The sequence below is a fragment of the Tetrahymena thermophila genome (assembly GCF_000189635.1).
Source record: "Tetrahymena thermophila SB210 genomic scaffold scf_8254822, whole genome shotgun sequence".
NCBI lineage: Eukaryota > Ciliophora > Oligohymenophorea > Hymenostomatida > Tetrahymenidae > Tetrahymena > Tetrahymena thermophila.
The window spans coordinates 85,868-101,996 of record NW_002476577.1 but is presented as its reverse complement, the minus strand read 5'-3'; the positions used below and the strand labels follow the sequence as shown (position 1 = coordinate 101,996).

At 19.1% G+C, this 16,129-nt stretch overlaps 5 protein-coding genes across 5 annotated transcripts in view; 4 read left to right on the top strand and 1 right to left on the bottom strand. All coding sequences in view use genetic code 6, as the record gives it.

The window, feature by feature from the left end:
• Positions 1-1,220: 1,220 nt before the first annotated feature.
• Positions 1,221-2,413, bottom strand: TTHERM_00873650 (hypothetical protein; the record flags this gene model as incomplete). The annotated part of the gene is made up of 2 exons (XM_971651.2): positions 1,221-1,270; positions 1,327-2,413. 2 exons carry the CDS (start codon positions 2,411-2,413, stop codon positions 1,221-1,223), a joined length of 1,137 nt encoding a protein of 378 aa, XP_976744.2.
• A 3,365-nt stretch (positions 2,414-5,778) lies between these two features.
• Positions 5,779-6,477, top strand: TTHERM_000873623 (hypothetical protein; the record flags this gene model as incomplete). Its single annotated transcript, XM_012795297.1, has 1 exon — positions 5,779-6,477. One exon carries the CDS (start codon positions 5,779-5,781, stop codon positions 6,475-6,477), a length of 699 nt encoding a protein of 232 aa, XP_012650751.1.
• A 926-nt stretch (positions 6,478-7,403) lies between these two features.
• Positions 7,404-11,148, top strand: TTHERM_000873621 (kinase domain protein; the record flags this gene model as incomplete). Its single annotated transcript, XM_012795296.1, has 15 exons — positions 7,404-7,442; positions 7,495-7,544; positions 7,624-7,713; positions 7,918-8,007; positions 8,210-8,299; positions 8,443-8,532; positions 8,680-8,769; positions 9,000-9,089; positions 9,241-9,330; positions 9,574-9,663; positions 9,807-9,896; positions 10,314-10,403; positions 10,606-10,695; positions 10,831-10,920; positions 11,058-11,148. The coding sequence occupies 15 exons, from the start codon at positions 7,404-7,406 to the stop codon at positions 11,146-11,148; spliced, it is 1,260 nt and encodes a 419-aa protein (XP_012650750.1).
• Positions 11,149-12,116: 968 nt separating this feature from the next.
• Positions 12,117-13,760, top strand: TTHERM_00873620 (zinc carboxypeptidase family protein; the record flags this gene model as incomplete). The annotated part of the gene is made up of 1 exon (XM_971648.2): positions 12,117-13,760. One exon carries the CDS (start codon positions 12,117-12,119, stop codon positions 13,758-13,760), a length of 1,644 nt encoding a protein of 547 aa, XP_976741.2.
• A 1,846-nt stretch (positions 13,761-15,606) lies between these two features.
• TTHERM_00872610 (zinc carboxypeptidase family protein) overlaps positions 15,607-16,129 on the top strand; it is a gene marked incomplete at both ends in the record, with an annotated part of 1,375 nt that continues 852 nt past the window's right edge. Inside the window, one exon of the mRNA XM_971646.3 lies at positions 15,607-16,111. Coding sequence (XP_976739.3) covers positions 15,607-16,111 — 505 coding nt within the window. The remainder of the gene's footprint in view (positions 16,112-16,129) is intronic.

Sequence of the window (16,129 nt, the reverse complement as noted above, 5' to 3'; positions counted from 1 at the left end):
CTGTATTTATGTTTTTATTTTAACTGATTAATTTTATTATGTATTTCATTTAATTTATTTCGTTTTCAATAAATAATAGTAAACAAAGTAATTTTTCATAATTTTTAAATATATTCACTTGAGAATCAAAAGAATTTTCATTTCTTAAGTCAATTATTAGTTCTTATAAATTGTTAAATTTTTACATTATATAATATTTTCTAAATGATTCACTAAATATTATACTCTGATATTTTATATGTTTTATTAATCTTTATATATTTTATATTTAAAAATCTTCCTTTTTTACTTCAAAATATCGATCGAATTTTTTATTTTAAATTAAAATAAATATCTACTAATTTAAAGTAGCAATCTTAAATTCAAAGCCTCTTTCATCTTCATCTTCATCTTCGAATGTATTATCCATTTTTATTTTAAGTATTTTTTAAATTTTACTTTTCAGTTATTATTAGATTATTGAGTAGTCTTAGTCTTAATATTTGAACTCCTTTTGAAAATCTAAATTATTTTGAACAATATCAATACTAAAATTAGGAATATTAGGTTAAATAATTTCAAGAAGATTCTTCAGTTCTGTTAACACAGAAATCTCATTTTAGGAATCAAATTAATATCCTCCAATTATTTGAAATAAATAAGAGTTACTTGTTTCTGATTAAGCATGGTCGTTTGTTAATTAATTATTAAATTAAATAGAACTTTAAAACAAACTATCTTCATGATTATTCAAATTAGAACTTTGAAGATAAGTTGATAATTTTTAATAATGCAACTAAAATTACTCTAATTAAATATTATCAAGTTATTTCCATTCATCAAAAATATCACCCTTCAAATGTCTAAAATCTGTATTTTAAATTGATATCTCATGTAAGGTTGCTTATAACGAAACTACTAATTATTAATATTTGATTAATTCTAAATACTATGAATCGTATTCACATATTTTGCGTAATTTATTGTTTGGAAGTATATATATTCTGTCATAATCAATAGAAAACTTAAGTAAATTTATTTACTCTTTTATATCTAAATATTATTTTAAAATTTCTTGTTTTGGTTTATCGATTAAATCATTTAAATGTTAAATTAATAAAGTTTCAAACTTGCATTCACTTTATTTTTGTAGGTTAATTTCTTCTTCTTCAATCTCAGATTTAATTAAATTAGAATACTGTTCATCAAACCTTTCTGAATTTATTTTTTTAATAGCGACTTCAAATTTTTATTCCTTTTAAAAGTTTTCTTAACATCCAAAAACAATGATCTTTGAAGGGCAAATATTGGTTAATCGAATATTGAATTTAGTAAATAATTGATAACTAATTTCTACAAGCAATTAGTATATGAATAATTTGTTTTTAGATTATCCTCTAAAAATAGTTAATAAATCTTCTAATGAAGGATATTTTTAAAATTAATTTCTAAAATATTTATACTCTGTTAAAAGATAAAAATGTTTTTCTAATACAATAATCTCTGTGTTTATTGCATTTTAAATGATGTTTGCTTATAAATTTATTAAATTTTCTTCATCTTAAGCCTTTTAAAAGCAATTAAATTTCTTTATTAATAAAGTTTTCCAAGTTTTATTTTATAGAATCTTTAATTCTACATAATCAATGTCATATGATAGCACTTAGAAATAATCATACTTTGGATGTTATTAAATTAGCAAGAATAGTTACTCTGAATGATATTATAGAATATCTGAATAGAATTCTTTTATTTTTTCTAAAAGATTTTCCTTTTTTATTTTTAAAAAAATTGCATTTTTAAAGCTATTTATTTGGTTAAGTATGTATTATTCTTAATTAAATTCTTCATCTAATTATAATTGCAGTTAAAGTTCATCTTCTACACTATCCTAAGAGATGTCATCTTATAAATTTTCATTTTCTTATTCTTATTGATTATTGTCATATTCTACCAACATGATTTATCCTTAATTTGTAATTTATTATTTTTGCTTTGGTTAAAACTCTTGGAATTATGTAAAATGCAGACAAATTGGAATTTAGTTCAATGCTTAAAGATCAAACTATTCCTTCACTTTATATCTTTGTTTTTTACTGATATTTGTAATCTTGTTAAAAAAATATTTCTAATACTTACACAAATCAAATAAATTGATTTTTAGGTTGTTAATACAAAATATTGGAAAATAATCACCTAAATCTAAGAATTATTCACTGAAAAACTCTTTAAGCTTTTCGATTGCACTTTTAAAAACTGGTTAATCTTAATAATTATTCAGCTAGCTAAAAAAACTTTCTTCAGGGTATTCAAGCTCAAATATGTAGAAATTTTATTTATTATCAAGATAATATGAATCATAAATTTAATAAATTAAATCCTTTCTCAGAAACTATTTACTTAACTTGGTATAATAGTTTATCTCAGTTTTCATTTTTCCTTCAAATACAATAAGTTGTTTCTTAACATTTTTTACCTTATCAAACGCATTTAAAGACATAAAATAACCATCATAATTTAATTTTATTTGATTGTTATTTTCATTTATCTCAAGCTCAAAATTAGGTTTAAAGACATTTAAGCATACTTCTAAAAATTTTATCAAAAGATTTTTATATTCAAATTAGTAATCTATTTCTATTTAAGAGTAAGCCTTTTTGTAGAAGAAATCTTTGCTGTATATCTCCATTTTAGAAAAATTTTTTACCTTATTTACTTATTTATTTATTTACTTATTTTTTTAATTATTTATTTTTTAATTAGTTGATTGATCTTTTTGAAGATTTTTTTTGAAAAGGAAAAAATTTTGGCTCTCTCTCAAAATTGATCAGATAGATTATTTATTTGAAATTAAAAAAGAGTTAGTAAATAAATGTGTTAATATATAAATTTAACTTTATTGTTAAACATTAATTTATCACTTAGCCAATGAAAATAATATAAGATTAATATATTAAAAATATTGAGAGTCAGTTCATACATAGATAGATAGATAGATAGATAGATAGATAGTTCATTTATTTTATTAATTTTTTGTTCATAAATTTACTCTACTTTTTAGTTTATTTTTCATATTAATTTATTTTTGGTGCTTAAAATTAATCAGACTGATTTTTGATTTGAAAACTCAGAAATTAATTTTTATGCTTTGTTTCTCTTTTGGATACGAATCTTAAATATTGCAAGCTAACAATTTTAACTATGAATACTCTAGGTATACAATTGATCTTAACTATCAATTAAATTAGTTTTTTATCCATAAAAAATTACTCTGAAATTTACTTTATTTTTCCTGTTTCCATACATAATTTTGACACTTTAAATTAATCTGTCGAACTAATTTTTTATTTAAAAAACTATGAAAATTTAATTTTTTTTATTTTTCAAAGATTCGTATGATAACTCAATAAGATTAAGATTAAAACTTAATATTTGTATATTTATTTAGGTTTAAAATTGATCTTAACTGTAAATTAAGCTATTTGTTTTTTCATATGTTATATATAACTCTTGTTTTTAGTTTCTTTTAAATTTGGCGCTTAAAATTAATCAGACTGATTTTTTATTTTAAAACAGAAATTTTATTTTTATTCTTTATTTCTTAAATATTCGCATGATAACTCAACAAGATTAAGATTAAAACTTAACTTATTAATATTCTAGGTTTAAAATTGATCATAACTGTAAATTAAAGAGCTTTTTATTTGCTCAAATAATAGGTCTAGTTTTTAATTTAGTTTTCATGTTATTATTTTTTACCGCTTATAATTAATCAGATTTTTAATTTGAAAACTCAGAATTTTATTTTTATTTCTCAAAATTCAGATGATAAATCAACAGGATAAGGTTAAAACTTAACATATGAATATTTAAGTTTAAAATTGATCTTAAAATTAAGATATTTATTTGCTCATATAATATAATTCTTGTTTTTAGTTTGCTTTTCTTTTTGGCGCTTAAAATTAATCAGACTGATTTTTGATTTGGAAACTAAGAAATTTTATTGCTATTCTTTATTTCTTAAATATTCGTATGTATTTAATTAAATCAACAAGATGAATATTAAAACTTAACTTATGAATATTCTAGGTTTAAATTGATTTTAACAATAAATTAATGAGCTTTTATTTTGTTTGTTTGTTCAAATAATAAGTCTCGTTTTTAATTTTATTTTAAATGCTTTATATATATATAGAGCCCTATGATACTTACTGCCTTTTATAAGGCTAATAACTATAAGAATTATAACAAATTTTAAAAATTAAATCTAAAATAAAAAAAATTCTTGTTGTTTTTTAGGTTTCGAAACCTATTTTGATATATTTTTTTATAATTTAAATTTTCTTTGAATTAAAATATTTATTTATTATTCACTCAATATATATTTCCTAATCGATAGGTAAATCATAATTCATTATTTGAAAATGGCAATAATTAAAATTCTAATTTGTTTCTATTCATTAGTCTTATAATTTTTGTTTTTAAATGCTATATAATTTTTCGATTAACAACCGTATGTATAATTGAATTAAATAATATCATCTCTAACAATGTCATCATTTTTTAGTTCTTTTATTAATGATCATATCTTTTTTAATATAATAAAGCTAAAAGACATTGTAAATACCGTAATTCTTATAATGTTCTAGTATTAAGTACTACTATCTTAATTAATAATATCAGTCAGTAAATATATTTTTAAATAAGATTATAAATTAATTTCTTAGTAAAAATTAAAAGAACTAATTTTTTATATCTTGCTTGAAAAAACACTTTATAAAGAGCAAAAAATTATTTTTTTATGGAATAAATTTTATAAAAATAGATTTTTACTTTATATTTACATTAATCAGAATATATTGTTAATTAATATCAATTATTCTTATTATTTAGTAATAAACTAATAAATTATTAGCATGGTCTAGACTCTGCTTACCTTAAAGTAACAATTTACTCATTTTTAAATTTTAATATAATATTTATGCTAAATTAATACTAACCATCTTTTCAAAGGTCATAGATTTATAATTTGATGTTTAAAAATAAACTATTTAAAAGTAAAATTATAAAATACAATAAATGATATAATTTTTTTCAAATTTATGAATTAAATAGATTTTTTAATCTTAAAATGTCTATTAAAAGTAATAATTATGAAGCAAAAAAGCAAAGATATTGATATTTAATAATAAAATTTTTTTGTTATATTAATTATGATTCTATTTTTACTAACTAAAATAATATGCGATATTACTATTATTAAGTACTAATTTGAGAAGTTTTTTCTTTTATTAGATTTTCTAAATATTTAAAAAATGAAAAGGAATATTAAATTTTTTTTAATTAAACCATTTGTTTATATTTATTAATGTTATCTAGTACTATTTTTAATTTGTTTAAATCCAAGGTAGACAAATAAGTCAAATAACTATTACAATATTTTAATTTAAAATACACTAAAAATAGCACTAAAATCTATAAAAATATGTATTGTAACATAATATAAAAGTCTTTTTCAAAAATGTAAGAATATTTAAAGATATCTCTTTAGAAACATTTAACATTCGCCTATTTATTGTCTAATATTTATTAAATAAATGTTAATTTTATGTTTTTATTTATTAAGTATAGGCCTATCTTATTCAGAACTATTAGGTTTATTAATTAAATTTAATTGCAATATTAATAGATTTTTTGATTTCTTTTTGGACTATTACTTTAAATAGATAGATTCAAGATTCATGTTTTTAAGATATTTAATAAATCAAACAAAAAATACAATTCAAAATCAAATAAAAAATGAAAATAAAGTTCTTTTTATTAATTACCTTCTGCTTAATTGGCTTATGCGTTTCAGAAGAAATTAATCCTGAAATACCTGTTGAAATAAATGAAAATACAGAAGATGGAGAAGAAGAAGAATTTAAAATGCCAGAAAAAATTTTTTCTTCTGGTTTCAATGTTAATATGTAAACATAAGAATAAGTAAATTTAGATGGTTAAAAATTAGTTGAATTATTTTAAAGAGAAGAATTAAATGGTGGATACTGTTTTCTTGACGTTATTGAAATTCTCTAAGCCGAATAAGAAGTTTATGATTCATTTCAATATGAATTAAGTTGCTATAAACATTTATGTTAAATAACATCAGAAATACCATCAAGCGAAGAATGGAGTAATTGTAGATTGAAATAGTGTAATTACTAGTATACAGGTGCTTTTGGTTATGTAAATTTTTTAAAAAGAACTATTACAGAATGCCTAATAGATTATGAGTAAGAATATACCTAAAATAATAATAACAGTAACAATAGTAACAATAATAACACTTCTTAATAAAATCCATATTTAAAAAAAGATGAAATAATAAGTTTCTCATCAAAAAATGACAGTGATAATTAAAGTGTTGTAAATGTTAAAAATATTGGTAATGATAATAAAACATTTTCATGCATACTTTCATTCTTATTAATAGGATTTAATATTATACTATTTTGATTTTAAATAAATTCATAAAATTGTTTATAATAATATCTGTATTCACAATTTATGTTTTTTTCATTTTAAAAATTAATTTAAATAAATTTATTTTTAGGTTTATCTGTGAAAAAAAATAAATAAATCAATTCATTTTTTATCAAACAAACTTCATTTTTTGATAAGAAAATTCAATAAAAAAAGGTATTAATTTAAAAATTGACTAAATTAATTTGGTTTTTCTTTTAAGAGTTTTTTTTATAATCCAAATCGCTGTATCTAAACTTGCAGCTCGCTCCTCTGAATTAAATGCAAAAAATAAAATATTTCTCTGTTTTAAAGAGTATATTATATATATATATATGGAGTTTCTTTTACTGTAATTTAATTTTCTCATGCCTTCGACTAAAATTAAAATTGCTTATGATAGGAAGTATAACAAATATAACAAATCATGATATCGTTAAATGTTGGTAATATTTAAAATGGAGGAACAGCAATATATGTATAAATATTTTTTCCTTTATATAATTGGAAGAAATTATCATAGTTGATTCTTGTTTTATCTTTCTCATAAATAAAATTAGACAATTAGAATTTTGTTAGATTCATTATTTAAATATATTTATATAAATTGTAGATATATTGTTCTAATATAAAAATAGCAAAACAATAAAATTAAAAATATTAATTCTTGATAAAAAAAAGTATTTTAAAATGAAGTTATTTATTTGAGTTATTATAATTTTAATATTTAATTATTTATTATTTTCAATTAAAAATGAAATTATACACTTTTTATTTACATTTTATATTAATAAAAGCTTTGAATTTTATCAAAATAAATAATTATCTGATATATATGTATTGCTTTAAGTAATAGTTAATCTTTCATAAAAAATTAATTAATTAAATTTTTACAAAATTTGTTTTTTATTGAAAAAAAAATGATATTAAAGAAATTGGCCTTTGAAGATTTAGAAGAAGTTTAAATTAATTTAGTATTCTTTGATTAAGAATGATTTTTATTATTAACAGTTTTTGTTATACGAAGCATCTTCTGACAATCCTCTCGAAATACATCTTAGGTAAAAATTAATTTATTTATCATAATAAATATCTAATTTAATTTTCTTCACATTTAAACCATTTGTAAAAATATAAAAGACACAGTAATATAAGTGAATAAGGTGTATAGAAGCTAAGTTCAGCTTTGGGAAAATTCACTAATCTTTAAGCTTTAAATATCAATCTTAGGTAAAAATAGACAGATTATTTTCTTTTATATTATTGATTTTTGTTTGCTTAATAGATATATTTACAAAAATGCAAACAAACAGTTTAATTATTATTAATAATTTTTATTTTTAGAGTTTTTTTATCTGATTTTCTAATCAATTTATTTTTCTCATCTTTTTTCTTCAGCTTTTTTCAGTCATTAAAAAAAAAAAAAATTAAAAGAGCAAATATATTAGGCGATTTAGGCACATCTGTTTTATGTTAAGGTCTTGCAAATTGCACACATATTACAATGCTAGAGCTTGATCTTGAGTAATAATAAATAATTAATCATTTCTATTTTAGAATTAATTCAAAAAATATGATATTTTTTTTCTTCAATTTCTTTAATTCATTTAAAAAATATTTTGGTTTTGTTTTAATTATTCATTAATTTATATTTTTTAATACATGTTTAAATTTTCAACTTAAGCGATTTATTTTTTCCATAGTTTATTTCATTCAATATTTAAAGATTTAATTAAATTGGGAACTAGGGAGCAGCTGCTTTAGGCTCTATTTTGGCAAGCTGCTTAAGTCTTTAAACTTTAAACTTAGATCTGAGGTAACGAACTAACTAAATAGCTAACTAACTATCTAACTAAATAACACTTTCTATTTATTTTAAATCCTATAACTAAATTTATTGCTAAAAGTTGCCAATTATATATTGATTAAAAAGGATTCTTTTATTATATATACTAAAAGTTCTAATTTAATCAGTGTTTTTGGCTTAGAAGCTTTAGGTTCAGCTTTTGCTGCCATAATAAATCTTTCTACTTTAATACTAAGATTTAGGTAAAAAAAATTTTTACTTTTTAAGCAATTTAAATATTTAAAAAAAGAATCTTTTTAATTTGCTTGTATTTTATTTATTTAATTTAAATTATCTATTTTCTTTATTGACTTACTTATTTCCTTTTTTAAATTTCTAAATTATATTAGAAACAATTTAATTTGTGCAGATGGAGCATGTGCTTTAGGATCTGGTTTGACAAGCTGCAAAAATCTATAAATTTTGAAACTTGATCTTTAGTAAATTAATAAACAAATAAATGAAACTATTTTTTATTATTTAGTTTTTTTAATTAAAAATTAAAATATTTGCAATATTAATTTTCATTTTAAAAAATTATTTAATTTAAATTTCTATTTGATAATTATTTACAAATTATCTATTTCTTCTAATATAAATTTGTAATAAAAATTAAATTCTTTTTAATTAAATAATTTCTTCTATTTATTTATAAACAAAATACCAAAAGGTCAAATTAAATCAGCTCAAAAGGTGCTTAAGCTTTAGGTTCATCCTTGGCTACATTTAATAATCTCTCAAATTTAATCTTAAACCTTGAGTAAAATAAATTAATTTATTTTTTTTAAACAAATTCTTTAAAAAAATAAAAGCAAATTGCCTATTGCAAATTTGATTAAAAAATTTTTTGAAAATATTTTGCTTATTTATTTTAATTTTTATTGAAACATTTACATTTGTTATGTTAAAAGAGATAATTAGATCAATTCATAAGGCGCATTAGATTTATGTCAGGCTTTGGTAAACTCTAGAAATCTCATTATTTTATCTCTTTTCCTTGGGTAAAATTATTTTGCAAAAGTTTTCAAATTTAAAACTGCTTGCTTAAAATCTAAATGTTTATTTTATTCACTTACTTTAAAAGTTAATAGATAGATAGATAGATATTTTATAGATAATATTATATAAAAATTTACATTTTCATTTTATTAATTTTTAAATCCATTCTCAAAAATAAACTATTCAGTTTTATAATAATTAATTAGTGTTGTTTTTTATCTAATTAATAAATGCATTTTTATTAGTAAAAATGAAATAGGAGATGAAGGTATATCTAGTTTAGCTATTCCATTTGCAAAATTTTCTATTCTTTCGACTTTAAAGCTCTGCTTCTTGTAATAATACTTTAAATATTTTAATCTAAGCTGTATTACAAATTATTTACTTTGCATTTATTTTCTACATTAATGATTTTTTATTTATTTTATTTTTATTTTTTTGTATTTCTACCTTTTTATTCTCACTTTAATTTTTAAAGATCAAGCTCTCTTTCTTCACAAGGCATATTAGCTTTTGGTTCTGTTTTTGTAAGCCCAGCTAATCTCATTGATTTAAATCTTAGCTTCTTGTAATAAATTCAAATTATATTTTATAATTTAAAAAGTGATAAAAATAGCTTTTTTTCAAAACAATTTTGATATCAGCATGCATGTATAAAGTGTTTTTGAAAAATTTTATGCTTTTTAAAAATATAAATTTATAAAATCGAATACTTTTAAAATTGGAAAGTGCTATATTTAATTAGAAAGAAATTAAGATGAATAATTTACAGTAAATATAAAATATAATTAATTAATTAATTATCAATATTGGAAATTATAATTATTATTTTACTAAAAAAATTAATTAAAAAATGAATGAAAAAATAGTTATAAAATAGATATTTAAAGTAAAACTATTTTTCATAGCATATAATATAAATTACATTTTTTAGTTTCGATATTTTTTCAGATTAGATAAAATATTTATTTGAAATAATTTTAAGTAACAATTAAATTGATGGGATGGGTGCATCAGCTTTAGGTCTAGCTTTGGCAAAATTTTCTAATCTTTCAACCTTAACTCTTGACTTAAGGTAAAAGCAGCTTTTTTATTTTAAATTAAAGGTATAATAGAGAGAACATTGATTAATTAGTTCTTGATTTAATTATTTTTGCTTTTTCTTTTTATAAATTTATTTGAATCAATAATTTTCTGTATCATTACCATTAAATTCTTCTACATATTTTTCTGCCTTTTTCAAATTAAGGAATGGATTTTATAAAAATTCTAAAAAGATACAATTAAATTGGTGGTTAGGGAATATCAGATTTATGCTCTGCTTTAGCAAGTTGTTTCAACCTATTAAATTTGATTCTAGATCTTGAGTAACAATTTTTATTCATTTTTTTAGATTTTAATATTCAAATAAAACAATTTTATTTTTTTATTTCAGATTAATTTTATTTTTTTCTTTTACTTTAATATTACTTACTTACTTACTTTCTTTTTAAAAATTAAAGTGATAATTAAATTGGTACTTAAGGTGCATTAGCTCTAACTTTTGCATTACGAAAAATACCCAATTTATAAGTACTCACACTCTCAATTAAGTAAAAAAAAAATATTTAGATAAAGAAAGATCATATTAAAATATTCTTTGTTTTGTTATTTTAATAAAGATTTTTCATTTTAACAATAGCTTTATTAAATTATTTTTATTGCATTAAATTAAATTAAAAAATAAAAGTTACAACTAAATTGAAAATGAATCTAGATCTCTTATAGCTTACAGGATTCTTAAAATGAAGAGATTAGTAATGAAACAAATATATTTATGAGTTTATAAAATATTATTATATTTTAAAATCTTAAAGTTTGAAATTAAATAATAAAATCATATTTAGTTTTATTAACTATAAATTACTTGCTATTTGTTATTTTATCTTTACGAGTATTTGTTTAAAAATAAATAAATAAATAAATAAAGAAAAATAAAATAAATCAAATATTTCTATTAAATAAATATATTTCAAAGATTAATTAACTTGTCTGTCTTCTACTTTTTAAAGAATAAATGAATATAAAATTTTAAAAACGATGAAGATAAAAAAAAGTAAATATTTAATTTATTTATATAGAGTTAAATGCCTTTTTAATTTTGGATAGGCTATACTAATGAATATTTAATTAAAAGAAACCTATACAAATAAATGTTTAGTTTAAAAAATATTATTTTACTTTCTAAATTTCAAAAAGATTTCTGTCCTTTAATAAATTTAGTAAGCCTTTTAAAAATGAATTAAATATAATTATTAAATTTAAAATAAAAACAATTTAATGAATAATATAATAATAATTTTGAATTTCATTAATATGATATAATTGTTAGCGATATTTCAAATACAACAACAATATAGGAACATTTATTTTAGAGGAAAATATTTCCCTATTTAGTAAATTTTTAGCAGATATTTACTTTATATTAATTTTTATTTATTTTTTAATGATACATTCTCAATTATTCTTGATTATTTGATTTTTTGCTTACAATTATTAATTAATAAATACTTACAAAAATTATTAATAGCAATAATTATTTCTTTATCTCCAAATATTTTAGTTTCTTCCTGATTATAAAATGGATAAAGCTAGCTTTTAAACTCTAAAATGCCGCAAACATCAAAAAAAACATCTTCAATTCGTTTAAGTGAACAATGTTCTAAACCAAGAAAGTTAAAACAAAGAGCTTTTTTACTGTTCTTCATGCTTCAATCATGATCTTGATTTTAAATCAATTAATTTTCTGATGATTGATTAGATTCTCTAAGAAGCAGAAAGCGGCATTATCCCAAAATGGCCTCCAGTCAACAATTATTAGATTATTTAAGACCTCATAGATCTCACTTCTAAAGAATCTGAGTTAAATTACGAAAAATAAATTATTGATTTCTTTAATGAGTTAAAATAATAGCTTTTCGCAAAATTAGACATTATCTAAAAATAAATGATCAACGAAACTCATAAGTATCCAATAGATAATCATCAAATTATCAAAAGATATTAAGAAATTTCAAATATCCTTTAATTTAAGCAACTTCTCATGAATGAATAGGAAAATAATCTCTAAGAGCATTCAACTCTTTGTAGGTAATTCATCTAACAAATCGAATCTTAAAAAGATAAAAATACTGAATTATTACAAAGTCTACTTACTTAATCTAATTAAATATAAAAAAGCTTCGATTTAGAGTATCCAATTTTTATTAAATAGCAATTATTCACTTTGATTGATTCAATTTCCTTCTTTAATTAAGATAAATCATAAGCCAGTATAAACCAAAATAATTAAGGCACTTAGCAATCGAACATTGACACCTAAAATAGTAATAAAATAACAGCTGATTTAATTATGAAGTTGATTTCAAATAAATCAAACTTTTGTTCTGATTAATTTATAAATGAATTGAATTCGAGTTTATAAAAGCTAGATCCTCTTCTTTAATAATTGAAATTTAAAAATATTTTCTAAGAAAATAAAGAGCCAATAGAATTTTCCAAAATTAGTGAAGAAAAACTAAATTTGATTGAAGAGTATGTTAAACATTCTATAAAATTAACATCTGATTAATAATACCAAAACATAACAAAGAATAAATTGGAATTAAAGTAAATTAATGAAATAATGAATTCTAAAATGAATTTCTTAGATTAAGAATTTATTTAGAAATTTGAAAAGTGGACTGTTGATATGTAACCATTCTTAACATAAATAAATTTCTAAAACTATATTTAAGATAGAAATAAATTTGATTTGCTTAAAAACTTGGGAAATAATAGAATAAACGATATAATTATTACTGCTTAGAAGGGATTATTGTATTTAAATTTAGATTTATTTGGGACTGAATATTAAAATGGACAATAAGTATTTGTAGTTAGGAAAAATGCAAATAATGAATACATCATTACAAAAATAAATAGTAATGCTTTTACTTGTTGTATTTCAAATTTTGATTTAAAAAAGAATCTAAAATATGTTTTTAGGTTAAAACTTGAAAAAATTAATCAAGAAAACTTATTTTATGTAGGTCTAATGAGAAATTCTATCTCTAAAAATTAAGGTGGGTGGGATGATAAATTGACTTGCTCACTAGAGAGCTAAAATGAATATTTAAAAAAAAATTATAATGATGGAATAAATATCTTACTTAAAGGAGAAAGTGAATTTAAGGCAAAAAAAGATGGTGTAATAGAAATACGAGTGTGCTTAAAAGATAAATTATTAGAAGTGACTGATTTTCCTAATTATCAATATAAACTAGGATTGGAAGATTAGTATAAATCTAAACTTGAATAATATGAAGATTTAAGATTTTATTTAGGTTTTGCAAATTCTAATATCTAAATATGCTTAAAAGATGTGGAAATTGTTGATGAGTTCAAATATTGATTAATAAAGGAATTAGTAAGGAATAAACATGAAATGATTATTATTAACTAATTTAAATTGTTATATATATTATATTGATTATTTAACATAATTAACAAATGTTTGATTTTAATTTTATGATATTTGATATAAATACACCATACTATTTATTTTTTTCTTTAATTTAATTAAAACTGTAAAAGATAATAAAAATTTTTTTTCTTTCAAATTGGTGTCTAAATTTTTAAAAGTGATCTTTATTTTATCATTATATTTTTCTACTTTTACCATAGATTGATATAATATAAATACATACTAATTGCTGCTTATGATAAATAATTGATTAATGTATGATAATCAATTTGCATATTTATCAAAAAATGTGCTTACAATATATTTTTAATATTTTTGTACATAATATGTGTTTGCTATAAAAAGATATTTCCATATGATCAAAAAGGTTATTCATCGATACATTTATTTAAATTAAATATATTTCATAAATGTAATACTGCTAAATTAGTTGATATTGACAATATATAATTCATATAAATTTAATTAAAAAGTAAATTTTTTAATATCCTAAAAATCCATATTTAAAATTAAAAAAAATTATTTTATTTATTAAACATCATTTATCTGCATCTATCTTATTTTTATTAAAAAATGCTTATCTTTCTATATTTTTAGCACTATTTGTTTGTTTTCAAATCAAATATTTATTTTATTATTTTAAAAATTAATTATATTAAAGATATAAACTTTAATTTTATTTAATTAATTTTAATATTTTTTAGCATGCGCTTTTAAATTTGAATTTCATATTTTTTATAAATCATCATAAAACAAACTAATATCTTTTTATAATTCTATAATTTTTGATAATAAAATTAAATCCTTCTCCTCCTCCTCATCATCATTTTTATCTTTTTATTTTACATATTTTGATATTGCTATTTGTAGCTAATTTTTTCTGTAGTTGAGAAGCTACATGTTAAAATAAATAAAAAAATAAATTAATTAATTTTTTAATTTTTTGTAATTTTATATTTATATATATTTTTGTTTATTTTAAATTTAAAATAAATAATTTTAATTTTATTTTATAATAAATAAAAAATAAAATATAAATTTATTGATACTTAATTTTATGTTGTTTTCTTTTTCTTATTTTATTTAATTAAATATTAATTAATTTATATATTAATAGATTGTGAAATCTATCATTATATTAATATTTTATTCATAATTTAATTATTTTTGATTTAAAAAATATTATTTTACTTTCAAAATTTCAAAAAGATTCCTGTCCTTTAACCAATTTAGTAAGCCTTTTAAAAATGAATATAAAATATAAATATAAAATTTAAAATAAAAACAATATAATTAATAATATAATAATAATAATTTTGAATTTCACTAATATGATATAATTTTAGTGATATTATTAGAGGAAAATATTTTCCTAGTTAGTAAAGTTGTAGCAGATATTTACTTTATATTAATATTTATTTATTATTTAATAATACATTCTCAATTATTTTTGATTAAATTTTAAAATAAAAACAATTTCATCAATAAAATAATAATAATAATTTTGAATTTCACTAATATGATATAATTGTTAATGATATTTAAAATACAGGAACATTTATATTAGAGGAAAATATTTCCCTATTTAGCGAAGTTGTAGCAGATAATTACTTTATATTAATATTTATTTATTATTTAATGATACATTCTCAATTATTTTTGATTATTTGATTTTTTTGCTTACAATTATTAATTAATAAATACTTACAAAAATTATTAATAGCAATACTTATTTCTTTCTCTCCAAATATTTTAGTTTCTTCCTGATTATAAAATGGATAAAACTAGCTTTTAAACTCTAAAATGCCACAAACATCAAAAAAAACATCTTCAATTCGTTTAAGTGAATGATGTTCTAAACCAAGAAAGTTAAAACAAAGAGCTTTTCTACTGTTCTTCATGTTTCAATCATGATCTTGATTTTAAATCAATTAATTATCTGATGATTGATTAGATTCTCTAAGAAGCAGAAAGCGGCATTATCCCAAAATGGCCTCCAGTCAACAATTATTAGATTATTTAAGACCTCATAGATCTCACTTCTAAAGAATCTGAGTTAAATTACGAAAAATAAATTATTGATTTCTTTAATGAGTTCAAATAATAGCTTTTAGCAAAATTAGACATTATCTAAAAAAAAATGATCAACGAAACTCATAAATATCCAATAGATAATCATCAAATTATCAAAAGATATTAAGAAATTTCAAATATCCTTTAATTTAAGCAGCTTCTCATGAATGAGTAAGAAAATAATCTCTAAGAGCATTCAACTCTTTGTAGGTAATTCATCTAAC